The sequence below is a fragment of the Lynx rufus genome, unplaced genomic scaffold (genome assembly GCF_022079265.1).
Source record: "Lynx rufus isolate CCGP_SWC_20201006 ecotype Redwood Valley unplaced genomic scaffold, mLynRuf1.p SCAF_10, whole genome shotgun sequence".
NCBI classification, from domain to species: domain Eukaryota; kingdom Metazoa; phylum Chordata; class Mammalia; order Carnivora; family Felidae; genus Lynx; species Lynx rufus.
This window is the reverse complement of record NW_025814824.1, coordinates 86,828,597-86,846,595: the sequence shown is the minus strand read 5'-3', so window position 1 is coordinate 86,846,595 and position 17,999 is coordinate 86,828,597. Positions and strand designations below refer to the sequence as shown.

General features: G+C 48.8%; 1 protein-coding gene across 1 annotated transcript; it reads right to left on the bottom strand.

Moving 5' to 3' along the window:
* Nucleotides 1-1,012: 1,012 nt before the first annotated feature.
* Nucleotides 1,013-4,556, bottom strand: LOC124526949 (neutrophil gelatinase-associated lipocalin-like). Its single transcript, XM_047100162.1, has 6 exons — nt 4,419-4,556; nt 3,762-3,898; nt 2,266-2,345; nt 2,009-2,128; nt 1,690-1,791; nt 1,013-1,032 (listed from the first exon to the last, which is right to left on the bottom strand). The coding sequence occupies exons 1-6, from the start codon at nt 4,554-4,556 to the stop codon at nt 1,013-1,015; spliced, it is 597 nt and encodes a 198-aa protein (XP_046956118.1).
* Between the last annotated feature and the right edge of the window lie 13,443 nt (nt 4,557-17,999).

Genomic DNA, 17,999 nt, shown 5'->3' with positions numbered 1-17,999 from the left:
AGGCTGGTCAGGCCCCAGACACAGGCCCGGCCAAATGAGGGGTATAAGGCTGGAACCCTTGAGTCTTCTAGAATCTGGATTCCTGGCAGCATATTCATTTTCATCCTTGCCTCCCCTGGCCTTGCCCCAGGTTCTCCAGAGGTCCTCATGGTGGAGGGATGTGGGTGAGGGGCAGCACTCAGAATGTGGTCGGCATGGACACTGCCACCCAGCAGTGGGCCCAAAGGGGGCTGGCAGAGGGAAAGGGACCACCTCTGGTGACACTCTGTGTCTGGCATGGTATCCAGCTGGGCAACCTTCTGCCTCACCCACTGTGCACCCCTCTATTGCAATCTTCCAGCATCCACGGGGTCCTGATAAGGTAGGGGTGACAGCACCTCAGCCCTCCAACCCTCTCCAGCTCCCTGGGCCTGGGCCTCTGCCATTGGACCTGCTTCAGGTGGCTGGACATGAGTGTGAGATGTGCCCCCTCAGTGTCCTGGGAGGCAGGGGCAAGTGAGGGCAGCTGCTGGTCTGGGGCCGGGCCTGGGGTTGGAGCCAGGAGTGTTTAGTCAGAGCTGGACTCTGCTTCTGTGGCCTTCATCCCTTCCAGGGGACCACAGTTCCTGGGAGGGATGCTAATAGGAGCCTGCCTTTTGCTCTTTAGCCCCCTCAAAGGGCCCAGAAGCAAAGGAGCACAGACTTGGGACTGGGGGGCATGTGTTTATTAGCAACAAGGAGGGGTTCTGTGAATAGGGCAGCCTGGGAAGCAGCTGGTGAGCTGTGCAGTGAGAAGGGTCCCCTGGCTCTCTCACTGGTCCAGGCTGGTGGGGACAGCTGGGCGGTGCCCTGGGCAGAGATTGGCAAGAGGGGGATGGGGTGGAGAGAGCCCGAGGGCACCTGAGAGGGCGTCAAGGGAATAGAGAGGGCAGCAGTGCTGGGCAGGTGGGACAAAGGCAGACCTGGAACCCCCTCCCAGCTGCACCCTGGCTCCCATCAGCCCCCTCTGTAGCCATACTTACCGCACACTTGCTCACTTATATATGCACTCATCTGTGGGGGACAGAGTGGTCAGCATGGGCAGGGGTGTGTGTAGGATCCCTGACCTCCAGGGCCCCTGCACTGCCCCTGGGCTACCCTGGGCCTCAGCCTGGTCCAGCCACAGAAGCTCCGGGGCTCCTTTCATAGATGGTACAGAAGAGGGTTGGAAGATGGGGCAGGGGACTGGAGGAGAGGCCTGAGGACAAGCAGACCTGGGTGACACCCGTTCTCCAAAGGAGGCAGGTGAGGCCCAGCCACACTCCTGTTTGGGCACCAAGCCTTCTGCCTGTTTACCTGCTGAGTCCTGACAGACCCTCAGGCTTTGGGAGGCACCTGCCCAGGCCAGGCTGCCTGAAGACAAGGGCACCTCCTAGGTCAGTGGTGAGCCAGTCCCAGGGCAAAGGGGGAGGTGGCCAGGCAAGGAGACTGAGGAAGCTTCGCCCCACGCCTGCAATTCTCGTGTGGGCAGGCCCGAGCTAGGGTGAGGGAGGAGCACTAGGGGCCCAGAACCCTGATTGTGGCAGGGTCTTCCTGAACCTGAAGTGGCTTCTGGGCCTCCAGTGACCACAGCAGGGCTCTGCCTCCCTCCTCTCCCCCGTTCCTTAGTGAAGCAACATCAGGCCTGGACAGTCCCCATGTGCCCTTCTCCTCTCCCCAGCTGGTGATTACCGTTGGGGATTGGGAAGATGATGTGGTCATCGGTGAGGCCCAGGGCTTTGGCAAAGCTGATGAAGTTTTCCTTCAGCTCCTGGGTCAGCTCCTTGGTCCTCCCTGTGGCCAAGATGGCTGGTGAGTGGCTGGCGAAAGCTCCATGAATATTGTGGAACCCATGAATGATGCCTCAGACCCCTCCTTCCTGAGGGGTCTGTGGAAAGACCCCTCTCCCACCTCCCAGGGCTCAGAGTGAAGGGGACCTTGGGGGCTGGGTGTCGTGGGCCTCTTCTCCCCCAGCATGAACAAGAGCCGGGTCCCAGGGGGTAAGACCCACCATAGAGGGTGATCTTGAAGAACTCTCGGTTTTTGTAAACTTTCTTGAAGAACACCGTGGCAACCTGGTTGTAGTCTGTGGCCACCACTCGTACAGTGTAGCTCTGGATTCCAGGGTAACCTGCATGGTGGACAGTGAGGGATCAGCCCTCCCGGCAGAGGGAGCTATTGGTTCCTCCCCTGGTACCACAGGATGGTGTCTGTGTGGAGGGGCAGTGAGGTCCTTGCCCCCGGAGACCCACTCCACTCAGGACTCACGCTCAATGTTGCCCAGGTTGAATTGGCCTGGCTGGAAACTTGGGAGGAAAGTTCTGATCCAGTGGTCACAGCGCTGGTTCCTGTGGAACAAGAGGTGTGTGGGTAAGAGGGTGACAGCCCACCCTGCCACAGCAGGAGGCCTGCACGCCACCCCTCAGATGGGCCTGTCTCTTCCCCGCTGAGCCTATCCCTGCCTGTCCCTGCCTACTCTGCCCTGAGCCACCTGAGCTGCTCAGACTCTCCCTCTGCATCTACTGTCTTCCTTCTTCGAGGCTGTTTCCCCTTGGTGGCCTTCCCTCCATACTGTCCCCTTCACCCGCAGCATTTGTCTCCTATTTTTTTTTTAATTTTTAAATGTTCATTAATTTTTGAGACAGAGAGAGAGAGACAGAGAGAGAGAGAGAGAGAGCGAGCGAGCCTGAGTGGGAGAGGGGGGAGAGAGAGAGGGAGACACAGAATGCAAAGCAGGCTCCAGGCTGTGAGCTGTCAGCACAGAGCCCTACACGGGGCTCAAACTCAAAACTGTGAGATCATAACCTGAGACAAAGTCAGAGGCTTACCCGACTGAGCCATCCAGGGGTCCCCTATGCCCTATGCCTATCTTGTGGCTTCCCGCTATAACCTCTCCTGGGGGAATCAACAGAGGCTCCAGTCTGCTGGATGCCAAAGACTCCCTTAGCTGCTGGGCCAACCCTGACCTCTCACCTGCATCCCATCTGGTCCCCTGGGAACCCAGAGCTGATCCCCCACACCTGCCCTTCTTCTGCTCCTTCCATGACCGATGCTCTAGCCCTATCCCCAAGTGCCAGAGCCAGAAGCCCAGGGGCGCTGCGGAATCCTTGGCTCCCCTCTCTAGGTCCTAATCTGCCCCTGCTCTGGTCATCTCCCACCTATGACTGATCAGCCTCCTGGGCTGCACACCATCATTCCTCTCTCTGCTACAGCCACACCTGCTCTTTACCAGTACCTGAGGCTCCTGCCAGGGTGGCCACCCCCCCACCCTCCAGACTGCTCATCAGCTCCTGCTCAGGGCGGCCATGAGATGGCTTGCTATTTCTTGAAGAAGTGGCTCTCTCTGACTCAGTCCAGCAGCCCTGCCATAAAGGTCCCAGGTCTCCTGATGCAAGTTGGTTTCTCAAGGCCCAGCCCACAGACCACCTCCCTTGAAGCCCTGGACAAAGCTCAAGGTGGGATTCCAGGCTGGATCCACCAACCCTCCTCCCATTCTAGGACACCCCGAGCTCTCTTTGTCTTGTCATTGATGACCGCTTTTGTCCAACCCCAGTATTGTTTTGTGTCTGTGCTGAAATGACCAAGAAATGTTGATTTAGTAAATGAAAGAAGAAATAAATATAGGGACCCAGTACCCAGTGGTAGGATGAATTATCATCTTTCAGCTATGGCCAGCCCTCAGCTATGACATCAGTCTGCCTCTTAGACACCCACGGCAGCCCTCTGGGCCCCCCCATGTTCCCCTAGGAGGTGATGGATCTCACCAGGGCAGGACAAAGGTGACATTGTAGCTGTTGTCTTCGTTCAGCTCATAGGTGATGGTGTACATCTTCAATTGGCTGTGTTTTTCTTTATGAATTTCCTTCCCTGCCAGTCCCAAGATGTACCATTTCCCCTGGAACTACAATAGGGGCTGATGATAGGCAGAGCCAGGAGCAGCCCCAGGGGGCCCTCCTGCTCCATTCCTGCAGGCACCTCTAGGCAGCCTGGGCCTCAACCAGAAGCCCCTCTAACTGGGCTGCTGGGACCCAGCTGGCCACACAGGCTGGGCTGATGAGCCTGGCAGGAGCTGGAGACCATCAGGCCAGGCGGGAGCCCTGAGTGTGTCAGGGACAGGGTGACACTTGGCAAGTGGCCAGCTGGCTTCCCTGAGCCTCAGTTTCCTCATCATGTAGAGGGCCTGAAGATGTTCCCACCTTGCAAGGACTGCAGGGATTATGGAAGAGAGTGTAGACCAGGGGAGTCTGCTCAGCTGACCCTCTTGTCAGCAAGGTTGGGTGGGGATGGGAGCATGGGGTGTGCCTTCCATCAGGGCACCCGAGAGCAGATGGAGCTAAAGCCTGAGCCCATCCTGCCTCTCCTCCCCTCTGTTTACACTCTTCCCAGGGCCTCCCTGCATCTAGCCCTCCCAGGCCCCTTACCAGCTCATTTTGGAAGTCAGGTTGCAGAGGGACCCTGTGCAGAGGCAGGGTTGGGATCAGGTTTGGGGTGGAATCCTGGGCCTGGGTCTGCAGGGCCCCTAGCAGGACAAGGCTCAGCCACAGGAGACCAAGGGCCATGACTTCAGGGCTGAGGAAGCTGGCACCACTCCAGATATTCCCTGAAAGAGGAGATGAATGAAGAGCCTTCTGGGGGATGCTATTTATGGTCTCTGTGGCCAATGGCTCACCCCAGGGTGGAGCGACTTATCCTTTGCCAAATCCTGGAAGGGTGAGACAATTGCCAGCAACTCATGCTGAAGATCATGGCAAGCTCTCTGCTCTTTCCTCCAGGTCAGGATTATGCAAGATGAGGGGCCGTAAGGTCTGGGAGGTGAGAGGGTGCATTCCCCATATCTCCACATCTCTGGCGGGGACTCTCTTCACAGTCTCTCCCCCCTGGTTATCACTGTGTGTGGTCATGGGTCTCTGATCTGGACCAGCTGTCATCTCTGACCTCTAGAAGCCTCTCAGCTGGGGCCTAGGTGCCTGGTGGATTAAGTGTGGTGGGGCCCCCTTCCTGCATCTGATGAAAACAGAGAATGCCTCGCATCAACAGAGCCCATGCTGCTTGTGGTTCTCCAAAGGGAAGGGAAGGGAAGGGTAGGGAATGGGAGATAGTTGAAAGAGGACATTCCTGGTAGGGAAGGACAGAGTGTGCCCTGTGCTGCTCATGGAGCCCAGATCCTGGCCCTCCCAGGTACCCACCCCAGGCCCTGGCACCCTTCCCCTCCCCTCCCCAGAGAAGGCCTGCTGGGGAGTGCTCCTGATGAGGGAGCATAAGGCAAGCTGAGGGCAGAGAACATGCTAACATGCTCCCCGAGCCAGAGGTGGGATCTGTGTGACATTCCTCAGGCACTCCTGGCTGCCCAAGAACAAAGGAAAGGAAAGAAAACAAAGAGTTAAGTGATAGAAATCACAGTCCTCCATCAGTTTACCTATATCCTAGAAAATTAGGAGGAAAAGGTGATCTTATCAATAGCCTAATCTCTAGCATCCTATACTCAGTTTCCTGGAGCCCAAATATCACCTACCTCCCTAGTGATATGGGGAACAAAAGCAAGAAGGAAAAGTCAGATGGCATTAAATTTCATTATGACCTGCAGCCCATTGACAAATACTTGAAGTGCATATTGAGTATAACATTTCTCCAGGAATTCCCTATAGTCTGAATGTTAATGCTTTGCTAGAGGAGAAAACAACCTTAGCTTGACAACAGCTAGACCTCCAGTAATGTGGGAGTCTACTTGAGCATATAAAAAATCCCTTTAGAAAATTCCTCTTGACTTTATCTCCCCCAACCCCATGGTATATAACCAGTCACTCTTCACAACCCCAGTGCAGCTCTTTCTGCCCAAAAGTCCTGTCCCTGTGAATTAACAAAATCATCTTTTTTGCACCAAAGATGTCTCTAGAATTCATTCTTGGTTGTGAGCTCTGAACCCCACCATTCCAAAGCCCCATCATTCCCGTCTTGAGTCAGCCCCTCCCCCTCATCCATGCCCCATTGGCAGGGTGGGCCCAGACCTCAGATGGCCCCTCAGGAACTTGGCCCCTCCTGTGGGCCCAGTGGTCAGAAACCCGAAGCTGGGCATGCCAGCCACAAATGAGACAGCTTGACATAGCAGAGCTCTGAGGCTACGGTCTCAGCTTCATCCTGGTGGGGGACAATGGGGGACATGCATCCTCACTGTGTGAAAAGGGGTCAGGGGCTAGGGCCCAAGGGGGGCTCTCTACCCTGCTGCTTTGTACACTGAGTAATTTGGGTCACAGTGAATGCAAGGACTCAGCCTCATTCTTGAGAGATCACGGATACCATCTGCTCTCTCTGGCCAGTCTTGGGGTGTGGAGTCCAGGGGCCTAGGCCTGGGCCCCCAGAAGTGTTCCTGCCATGGCTGATCCCAGCTTTGTCCTGGAAGGAAGTAGTTTCTTCATGAGGCTTGGCTGTCCGTGGGAGGCAGTGATGGGTCTCTGCCCTCTGGTAGTGTCTCCTAGATGTCACCACATGGGCCAGGGCTGACAGAATGCCTGACCTGAGGCTGTCCTGAGGCCTCACTGGCTGCAGATGAGACTCCTGGAGACCTCATGGGCTTTCCACCTGCTACAGGGGAACCAGCTCCCCTAGCCTGGGCTTTGGGTGGTGGGCCCTGAAAGAGAGACTCTGGGTGAAGAGGGAGCATAAGGCAAGCTGAAGGCAATGTACAAGCTAGAACCTCCCCCCTCCCCACAAAAAGGTGGGATACGTGTGATAATCCTCTGGCTGCCCAAGAACAAAGGAAAGGAAAGAAAATAAATGGTTAATGATAGTGATCACAGTCACGCAGGACATGAGTCTCCATCAGTTTACAAATATCTTAGTAAATTATAAGAAAAAGGCAATCTTATCAATAGTCTAGTCTCCAGAAGCCTATAGACTCAGTTTCCTGGAGCCCCTATTAAGACCCTAACCTCCATGGTGATGTGGGGAAGAAAGGCAAGAAAGAAATGGCAGATAAAATTAAATTTCTGATACCCTGCAGACCAGTGACAAATCCTTGAGGCAAATACCAAGTACAACAATGTCTCCAGGAACCCCTACCGTTCCTAATATTAATGCCTTACTAGAGGTAAAACAACCTTTGACAATAGCAAGGCCTCAGGTAGATTAGGAGTCCTCTTTAGCATATCAAAGTCCTTCTGGAGGCCTCCCTTCCTTTTGACTTTACTTCCCCAAACTTCCTAGTATATAACCAGTCACTCTTCACAACACCAATGCAACTCTTTCTGCCCACAGGTCCTGTCCCCGCGATTTAATGAAATCACTTATTTTGCATCAAAGATGTCTTCAAGAATTCTTTCTTGGCTGTCAGCTCTATAATATGCGCCCGCCCCCCGCCCAGCCTCATCATTTGGCGCCTATATGGGGTTGTGAGTCTTTTCTTCTGGACTCTGAGCTTCAGTGCAAATGTGGTGAGTGTTTCTCTTTTCTTCCTTTACTCATATTTCAGAGGCTTTTCAAGGAGTCTGGTCTTATTAGAACACTTTCCTGTCTCCATTGCTCAGGCTGTACTCCTGTAGCCCGTGGCTACTCTATGGGGAGGAGAAAGCCTGCCTTTTGGCTGGAAGTGAGTCCCCAGTCAGGAATGGTAAAAATACCCAGAAACTTGTGCCCTCTCTTTCTTCCTGTCCTTATATATTGTTGTCTGTCGTGGGCATGGAACAGACATCTGTATGACTAGCATGGATTCCAATCTTTAGAATATGGCAGAAGTTTCCTCCTCATTGGTCTAACGTGATCCCCTTCACATCCATGGTCTAGTCACTTATGGCTGCGGGACCTCTTCTGTTGCTGGTGAAACCAGTACCTGATTGAATTAAAATGTTCCCCAGCCGGGAACCATTTCCTAGGAAGTTGGAATATAGAGACTATATGTGTTGGAATGTCACTTGGATCATGATGGGTTTCTGTCTTCACTGTTTTGGGTCAATGTCTTCTGCTAACTACTACTTAAATTACAAAATTGGGCAATTCCCGCTTGTAAAACTTTCCCAGTATTTTCCATGGGTTAAACATGGTGTTTTCTTCAGCCTTCTCAGCAAGGCAAAGTAGGCCCATCTGCCTGCACCTATTTGTAGCCTAGGATACCATGGGAAATCGGAGGGATGCTGGCATCCCTCCCACAGAGGCCCTTAGGGGCTGGTTGGTGATCATAGCAATTTTGTTTGAAGTTCGCCTCGGGTCACTTTGACACCTCAGGGACCTCTGATATATCCTGCGTGTGGGACACCACCTGGGAGTTGGGGGGGATTTTCATGGTAATGGACTTTTTCTACTTTTCTCTCTCTAGGAGGAGGATGGGACCTTCTTCTCAGTCCCCAAGGACTCTCCCTTGGGATGCCTCTTCAACCTGCTAGAAACAATTTGGATTGCAAAATTTAGGAAAGAGGTGATGTCATGTAACACTGCGTGGCCTTAGTAAGTTCTAGCAGTTAGATCTCTTCTGCAGGAAACAGGGTCTATGGATGGAGGCACCCTAGGTCCAGGCCTTCACAGCTCTAAGTGAGGACCTGGGCCAAAAGGCCTGTTGCAGAATGTATTTGCTCTAATGTGTTTGGCTAGTAAACTCCCTCCTGACATAGCGGATGTCCTAACAGGGCTCCTCCTGATGGAACACAGTTGCTAGAGGAAACATAGGCCATCCCTGACAAAGGGGATGCTGACTCTTTCTCTCTGTTCCTCCTCCTAATAGATGTGGGGACTTCTCCCTCATTCATTTCCCGTGTTAATGGCTTTAATTGGAGCCAACTATGGGTAGTCTACCTTGGCACATGGACTTTAAAGAATATTCCCAAACTCCATTTGCTTCAGGGAAATTCCCTGTCTTCTCTAGCCTGACATAGACTCCTTATTTCCACTTTGGTGGAAAACAAACAAACATGGAGTCTCCCCTTTCCCGGTGACAAGGTTTAGAACCAGGAATCCTCTCTGCCTTCTGGTACTTCCATTCTTCTGCCTGCTTCTCCCCCTCCTCCTGTTTCTGCATCATCTTCCATGCAACCTACATAACTGGCTTCTATACCATCCTCCACCCTCGATGTCAAGGAGTGATGAGCACCCCCTTGAATCGCCCATTTCAGATTCCCCCATTGGTGTCCCAGGTAAAAGTTGACAATGGGGAACAAATTGATCATCCTTTAAGTGAATGCAGGTGGAACGTGTTTGGTGTTTAAGCTTATTTAAGTTTGTTGGTTTAACTATGACAGACATGTATTTGGAGTTTTCAGCATTAAATATGAAACTTTTATTCTATCAAGGTTTCCTAAAGGTCAAAGAAGCTCATATTGTCTCTGTTGCAATTTGTTAGCAAAAAGATGACTTAAAAATTGTTAATTTTGTGTACCTCAAAGTTTTCACAGATAATTCTTAAGGTAGCTTTCAAAGTATTTCACAATCTGAAACTTGGATAAATGGGATTGAATTTATTGCATATCTAGGTCTTTTCCAAATAGATTGATTACTGAAGCATTGATTACTGAATATAGGTTTGTGCTTTTGACTCCTTATTGCAGAGAAACTAAGAAAATCTGGGTCTATTGGAAAACATGGTATGTGATTCATTGATTCATGATTTTGCCATCTAAAGAATTCTGGTGTAACAGTTTATGATTGGTTACTAAGTTTTTATTAGAGACTAAGTTTTCTAAGAGTTAAAATTCTGCTAAGCGTACTTAAAATGGATGGAAATAAGGAAAGCAACTCTGTATGTAGGAAAGTGGGAGATATGTAAGAAAGATAAAGAATGGAAATACATTTTTCATTGTTGAGGGTACAAGAAAGTAATTTTGTCTCAAATGAGACTGGTTGTTTCAAGAAGAATGGTTTGGGCCAAAATTTGAAGGCAAAGGAAAGTTGTAGAAGGTTCATGAAAAGAATCTTTGGAAAGGATTTTTTTAAAATTTTTTTAAAAATTTTATTTTATTTTTGAGACAGAGAGAGACAGAGCATGAGCAGGGGAGGGGCAGAGAGAGAGCGAGACACAGAATCCGAAGCAGGCTCCAGGCTCTGAGCTGTCAGTACAGAGCCTGACGCGGGGCTCAGACTCACGAACTACGAGATCATGACCTGAGCCGAAGTCGGATGCTGAACGGACTGAGCCACCCAGGCGCCCCTGGAGAGGAATTTTATGCGTGGTCAGGATGGACTAAGGTTGAGATGAATGGATTTTATTTTTTTATTTATTAAAAAAAAATTTTAATGTTTATTTATATTTGAGAGAGAAAGCACAAGCAGGGGAGTGGCAGAGAGAGAGGGAGACACGGAATCCAAAACAGGCTCCAGGCTCTGAGCTATCAGCACAGAGCCTGATACGGGGCTCAAACTCACAAACTATAAGATCATGGCCTGAGCTGAAGTTGGACGCTTAACCAACTGAGCCACCCAGCTGCCCAGAGATGAATGGATTTTAAAAGTACATGGGCCTAAGGTTGATATGCTGCTTTTCTCTGTTTTCAAAAGACAAAGTTTTCTGGCATTGTTGATCTGCTCTTGATAAGAAAATGTAAACAAATGTTTTTTTCTCTTTGTCTACTGGGAAGACGAAAGCTTTAGGTTTCCTCTTGATCGAGTCTTTGATTACTTAAGGTTAAAACTTCTCAATGGTAAAGGAGCTAGGTTTTGCTAACAACTATACAGTGCTACATATTTGCCTTTGGAATCTCTTATTGCCATCTTGGTTAAATAAAGTTTTAAAATTTGTAATGATCTATAATCCTATTTAGAATGTGCTGTATAACTTTCTAAGGTTTTAACAAACTTTCCCAAGATTTTGACCAATTAGACCTTTTTATTTGGTATGCTAAGTTACATGGAAAAGCACTGTCAAATAATGGTAAACCTTAGTTGTATTGCATGGCTAAATGCTGTAACTGCTCAAATATATATACAATTCCTAAAGTTTTAATGTTTTGGTATAAGGTCCTCCCTTGATATTCTGATTATTGAAGTGTTATGGGTTACAAAAATAACTGTTTCCTTGGCAATCGCATCATCGTGAACTCTCATCAGGTCTTTAACAATGTCCATTTTGAGATCTTGTCATTTTTAATTGTTCTTGTTCTCCCACAAAACGTATTTCATCTTCAAGGAGATTCATAAAAAGGACTTTTAGGAGAAATACAGGTATTCGACATCTTTTTTTTTTTAATTTTTTTTCAACGTTTATTTATTTTTGGGACAGAGAGAGACAGAGCATGAACGGGGGAGGGGCAGAGACAGAGGGAGACACAGAATCGGAAACAGGCTCCAGGCCCTGAGCCATCAGCCCAGAGCCTGACGCGGGGCTCAAACTCACGGACCGCGAGATCGTGATCTGGCTGAAGTCGGACGCTTAACCGACTGCGCCACCCAGGCGCCCTATCGACATCTTTAAGATTAAGCTAAAACGGGAAAGAATTTCCAGAACTAAAAAGCTTCGTTCAAACTGAACAAGCATTAGGAACATGGCACTAAATAAACTGAGGAAGATTATAGTTTTTGTGACTCTTGTTTGAAATATTGCTGGTTCTGTGATGTTTCCTCTTCCGGATCAAGGGAATTTTCTCTTAAGATATCTATAATGTACAGAGATGTCATGAAGTTTTCATTTGTAAACTGAAACATTTAACCTTTCTCTCTCCCTAAACCCTCTGAAACTCAACCACTCTCAGTGAGTCTTCTTTCTTTCATGGCAATTACAGATATTTGCATAAGTACAGTAAGATTCTTCTTGTAACAGGACACCTTTGGAAATACTGGTTGTTTTGCCAGGGCTTTGACTGGAATGTCCTATTTGAGAGAAATGCATAGACCCTGATATGACCAAATGGCTTTAGGGAACTAAGGTTGACTTTATGAAACACGGAGCCATAAAACCCCTTGAAAACGTTGGTCAGGGGCGCCTGGGTGGCTCAGTCAGTTGGGCGTCCGACTTGGGCTCAGGTCATGATCTCGCGGTCCGTGAGTTTGAGCCCCGCGTCGGGCTCTGTGCTGACAGCTCAGAGCCTGGAGCCTGTTTCGGATTCTGTGTCTCCCTCTCTCTCTGACCTTCCCCCATTCATGCTCTGTCTCTCTCTGTCTCAAAAATGAATAAACGTTAACAAAAAATTAAAAAAAAAAAAAAGAAAAGAAAACGTTGGTCAGATACCTTGCTCAGAGAATTCCCAGAAGCTTTACTGCGTGAGTAAAGAATATCACTTCTGGGCAGGTGCAGGGAACTCAGGATATATTGGGGACCTTGTGGAGAGAAATTTGCCCAAATCTACAAGTATTGCAGGTCTGTGTGATGCAAATACTTGGCTTGGCTTCTGGTCTGGAGAGGCCAATCAGTTCAGTCTCCAGTTCAACCTGGAGATTCCTTATAACAGGTTCCAGCAAAGCAAACTTTAAAAGATCCTTAGGATCAATCACTATTCTAGCTGAGCTTATGTAAATCACTAGGCCAAGTTTGTTAAAACTGGACTTAATTTGCAAACGAATTAGTCTTGATTTGGCCATCTCTGGAAATGAGGGTTTTTAGACAGAAAAACTATGTTTCTATAATGCAGCTCTCTGGACGTTAAATTCTAGTTCTGATTGTCTTTAGATGTTTGCTGTTTGTCTAAACTAGACACCTTGAGGTAAACTTCAGAAAAATTGTCACAATATTTCATGTATAGAAAAATATTCTGCTTGTTATTCAGTGGAGATAATAATAAATCCCTGTGAGCATAGTTAAAAAGCTGGAAAATGGGATGGATTCCCCCAACAATTGTATGCACAGACTTTTCTCACTATAGACCTATGAGTGATAAAGACTATAGTGCTTTACTATTCACTGGAGGCCAGGTTAATTCCTAAATCTCTAAATATGCCAACCATATCCTCCCTCCACCTGATCTGACAGTTACTAGAAATCCACCCCATATAAACCCAAAAGACCTGGTTTATTTAAAGGATGGAAAGTCTAATACAACAGGGGATTTAACTCCAAAATGGAAGGGTTCCTACTGGGTTTATTATGTACTCCCACTGCAATAAAGTTAGAGGGGCACACTTTGTGGGCTCCTGTATCTAAAATAAAACCTGTACCCCCCTCACAGGAATTCAACGAGCAAACTAATCTGCCTTCTTATTCCTGTGAACCTGTGGAAGACCTCCAACTTCTCTTAGGATGGTTGTACCTTTCTTTTTCATCCTCTTTTCCCAATTTCTACTAACAGCTCATTCTTACAATGGGCCATTCAAAAGGATCACCACAGACATTTGAGATATAAGCCAGAAAGACCAGTCTGATTCCTGCTGCCTGCTTCCACAAACATCTGAGGATACTTCAAGCCTAACATCTAACAATTCTCACTGGCAGCACTGGGAGACAGTGGGTTTGTAATCTGCTCTAAGCATTAACCTGTATTTTTCTTGTTTCTATAAAAGTACCTCCTATTAATGACGTGCTGGCTTACTAAACAAAACAGAGTCAATATAATGAGTATACACCACCTGTACACAGTTGAGGCCTTAAATGACTCTCAAAATAACATTATATTACTAAATATTAAATAAGTCAAATACAGAAAACAGTTCTACAAAACAGAATAGCATTAGATGTTTTAAGTTCTGCACAAGGTGGAACTTAAACTCTCATAACAACAAAACGGCGTGTATACATTCGGACTACTTCAAAATATTTCTGGATTTCCAACTGACATGAATACTCAAATTGGTGGATTAAATGATACCTCTCTTACCTTAGCAATTGGTTAAGCTCTTGGTCTGGAGGATTTTTGTTAGCTACCAAAGGACCTTTCATTTGAGCTAATCTGTCTAGTTATTCTACTTATGTTTTGCTGTTTTTCCCCAGGTCTCTCTGCCTGGTGCCAAGATTCCAGCACTACAATAGCTTCAAGCCAAGAGATGATCCTTTCTACTCAAGGATGTTCATACACGTTGTCCACCTTGGGTTCAGCTGCCTCACCTTAGCTGCCCTATATGTTTCCTGATGGACCAATATTGACCCATAGGTAGGGACAGCTCTATGCCCCTACTCAGCAGGATGAAGCTATAGAAGATGAGACCTTCTTCCTACAACAACCTTAAAGACTTAAGGGTCAAAGTTGTTCAGGGGGGACATGATGAGTCAGGGTGGGGCAAGCTGAGGGCAAAACAGGCTGGCACATCTTCCCCTCCCTTCAGGTAGAATATGTGCATTATTCAAACATTCTTGGCTACACAAGAACAAAGGAAAGGCATCTAAGTGCTTGCCATGGTGATGTGGGAAACTAAGGCAAAAAAAATTAAATCCCTTTACTGCCATCACCCCATTGATAAGTTCTTGAAACCAGCAGAGTGAACTCCCTCTTCAATCTCTGCTGCTTCAATGTTGACATTTTGCTAGGGGCAAAGAGAACCTTAGCTCAACATTATCCCAACCTTGAGGATACTGTAAGTCTACTTCCTTTCTCACAACTGCCCCAAGATATATGCTGGCAACCATACTCCAAGCTTATAGCCCCCAATATGCATCTGAAGGGTCTCACCACTCAGGTTTTATTCAATGGTAATAAGTGGTGTTTCCTTAGCAACAGCGAGCCCCTCAAGGTCCTGAAAATCTTTCTTCCAAAATAACTTAGAGACTTTATCTCTGACCCCCTCCCAACCTGAGGGTATATAATCAGTTACCCATCACAACCCCAGTGCAGCTCTTCCTGCCCCTGGGTCCTGTCCCCGTGCTTTAATAAAATCACCTCTTTGCATCAAAAACTTCTTCCAGAAATTTTTCTTGGCCATTGGCTTTGGACCACCGCACCAATCTCCAAAACTTCATCAGTATACATTCTACATTATCACACAAAATTTCTGGATTTCTAACTGACCTGAACACTCAAATTAGTGCTTTAAGCAATCCTTCTTTTCCTTTCATGATTGGTTCAACTTGTGAACTTGAAATTTTTCATCAATTACCAAAGGACTTTTATTTGGGCTGTTTTTTCTTGTTATTCTAATTACATTTGGCGGTTTTCTCCCATGTCTCTCTGCCTTGTGACAAGACTCCATCACTACAATAACTGCAAATCAACAGATGATCCTTTCTTCTTTTTTTAAATTTTTTTAAATGTTTATTTACTTTCTAGAGAGAGAGACAGAGCTCAAGAGGGGAAGGGCCAGAGAGAGAGAGAGACACAGAATCCGAAGCAGGCTCCAGGCTCCGAGCTGTCAGCACAGAGCCTGATGTGGGGCTCGAACTCACAAACTGTGAGATTGAAAGGGTGGGCCTACACCAGCTGACTCCATCTTGTTCTGTGTCCTTCACCTTGACCACACCTCCTCCCCTTGAGTAATCCCCGCCCCCCCACCTGCCTAACAGGACTTGGACCCTTCCCCAGCCAATCGGCTGAGGCCACAGCCATTACCTCACCAACTGTCCCTAGGCCCCAATAAAACCTTTGTCCTTTTGAAACTTGCTCTCTTTCCGGTATCTCACCGCTGGGTCGGTGCAGGTAGGGGATTGAGCTCGAGCTAGCTCGAATAAAGGCTCTTTTGCTTTTGCATCGGACTCAGCTCCCTAGTGGTCTTTGGGGATCACGAATTCTGGGCATAACATTTGGGGGCTCGTCCGGGATCCCCAAGACCCCCGAGGGACCCCCGACCCGGAGAGCCTGACTGGCCATGGTTAGTGTCTGTTTGTTCCGTCTTTTCTGTGTGAGCTCATTTCTGAAATTCTGGTAGTGCTCGACGTGGTCTAAGTGGACGCACTGGAGGACCACAGGCCGGGAGTTTCGGAAGACGTTCTGATCCTCCCTTCTGGAGGGACGTGGAATCCCCTCATCGGTTTTGGAGGGATGTGAAATCCCCTCAAAGGTCTGAGACGAGGCAGGTCGCTCCCGCTGGTCGGCATGAGGCTGTCGTCTAGCTTTCGGTTTTGGAGGGACGTGGAATCCCCTCAAAGGTCTAAGCTAGCTTTCAGTTTTGCTTCCATGGAGTTGGAAGACTTTCTAAGGGCCCTCTGTTTGTCTGTTTCTGTGTTTCTCTGTTTTGTTCTGTGGACTTACTGGACAGATGCTATGGGACAGAATCAGACTAGCCCTCTACCTACCCTCTTGGCTTAAGGCCTTCCTAGCCCCACTCCCTCCGGAGCCAAAACCCATTCTTGCTTTGCAGGGGACAAAGAAGAAGGAAAACAAGAAAAGTCTTACCCAGCCTTCAGCACCCCTCTACCCTGTCCTACGGGGGGGACTGAAGAATTAATTTTTCCTCCCCCATATAACCCCCATAGGATGCCAGAAGAACACCATCCTCCCCCTTCGGGGGAGGCAGACGCTGTTCCAAGAGCGGGAGGTGGAAAGGCTCCAGTGGGAAGCCCACCCTTTACCAGACAAAGGGTTCAGAGGGAGCAATCCGCCTCCACCGCTGACTCCGCTATTCTGCCCCTGCGAGCCACCGGACCCCGAACGCGGAGGGGAATCAGCCCTATCACTATTGGCCCTTCACCACTAGTGACCTCTACAATTGGAAAGCTCAGAATCCTAAGTTTTCTGAGAAACTGGCAGGGCTTATTGATTTATTAGACTCTGTTCTTTTTACCCATCAGCCCACGTGGGACGATTGCCAGCAGCTTTTGCAGGTCCTGTTTACGACTGAAGAAAGAGAAAGAATCCTCAATGAGGCCCGAAAACTAGTTCCGGGTGCAGACAGGAATCCCACCACCAACCAGGCTCAGATAGATGCCTCCTTCCCCTTAACTCGGCCCCAGTGGGATTTCAACATGGCAGAAGGTAAGGAGAGGCTCCGGGTCTACTGCCAGACTCCAGTGGGGGGGGTCTCCGAATGGCTGCTAGAAAGCCAACCAATTTGGCCAAGGTAGGAAATGTACAACAGGGAAAAGATGAATCTCCGGCTGCCTTTTTAGAACGGATCATGGAGGCATTCCGTACCTATACCCCCATGGATCCAGAGGCTCCGGAAAGCAAGGCAGCTGTTATCATGGTCTTTGTAAACCAATCGGCCATAGACATTAGGAAAAAATTACAGAAAATAGATAGACTAGGAGAAAAAAGTCTGCAGGACTTACTGCTGATAGCCGAAAAGGTATATAATAACTGGGAGCCTCCTGAGAACAAGCAGGCTCGCGCCATGGCGGCTGCCAGCAGTAAGCAGACTCGAGACCTGGCCAGAATACTACTAGCTACCACTGCTGACTCCCCCGAGGAACAAGACCGCCGTCTCCGGCAGCTGGCAGACGATGCAAGAAAAGGTAAAGGAACCGCCAAGGGGGGGGAAGCAGAGGCTGCAGAAGGATCAGTGTGCATACTACAAGGAGATAGGGCATTGGGCCCGAGATTGTCCGAAAAGGGCCGGCGGGAAGGGAAGCAAGACTGATCGAGTAAAAGTCCTAGAGCTAGATGAACTAAGTGATTAGGGGAGTTGGGGTTCGGACCTTCTCCCCGAACCCAGGGTAACTCTTAAAGTGGAGGGGACCCCTGTTGACTTCCTTGTCGACACCGGAGCACAACATTTGGTCCTCCACACCCCACAAGGAAAACTAGCCAGCAAGAAGTCCTGGGTACAAGGGGCAACTGGTATGAGCCAGTATTCATGGACTACCCAAAAAACAGTAGATTTGGGGATGGGCCGGGTATCCCACTCCTTTATGGTAATACCAGAATGCCCCTACCCGCTGTTAGGACGGGACTTACTGACCAAGATTGGAGCTCAGATAACTTTCAGACAAGGGGGGCTTCAGGTCACCGATGGCAAGGGCCACCCCATCCAGGTCCTGACCATGAAACTGGAGGATGAATACCACCTCCACCAGGAGGCGCTCCCAAGAGAGGATAATATAGACAGATGGCTACAAGAATTCCCCTCGGTTTGGGCAGAGACGGGGGTGGGGGGATAGGACTAGCCGCTCACAGGACCCCAGTCCTGGTAGAGCTCAAGCCAGGAGAGAGTCCGGTAAGGATCAAACAATACCTCATGTCTCAGGAGGCCCGGAAGGAGATCCAGCCACACATCCGGAGACTACGAAACCTAGG

Coding starts and splice junctions, on each gene's coding strand:
- LOC124526949 (XM_047100162.1), bottom strand. CDS start 4,556: ATGGCCCTTGGTCTCCTGTGGCTGAGCCTTGTCCTGCTAGGGGCCCTG. Junction 1,792..2,008: donor CTTCAAGATCACCCTCTATG/GTGGGTCTTACC, acceptor TCTTGGCCACAG/GGAGGACCAAGGAGCTGACC. Junction 1,033..1,689: donor CATCTTCCCAATCCCCAACG/GTAATCACCAGC, acceptor TGTCCCCCACAG/ATGAGTGCATATATAAGTGA.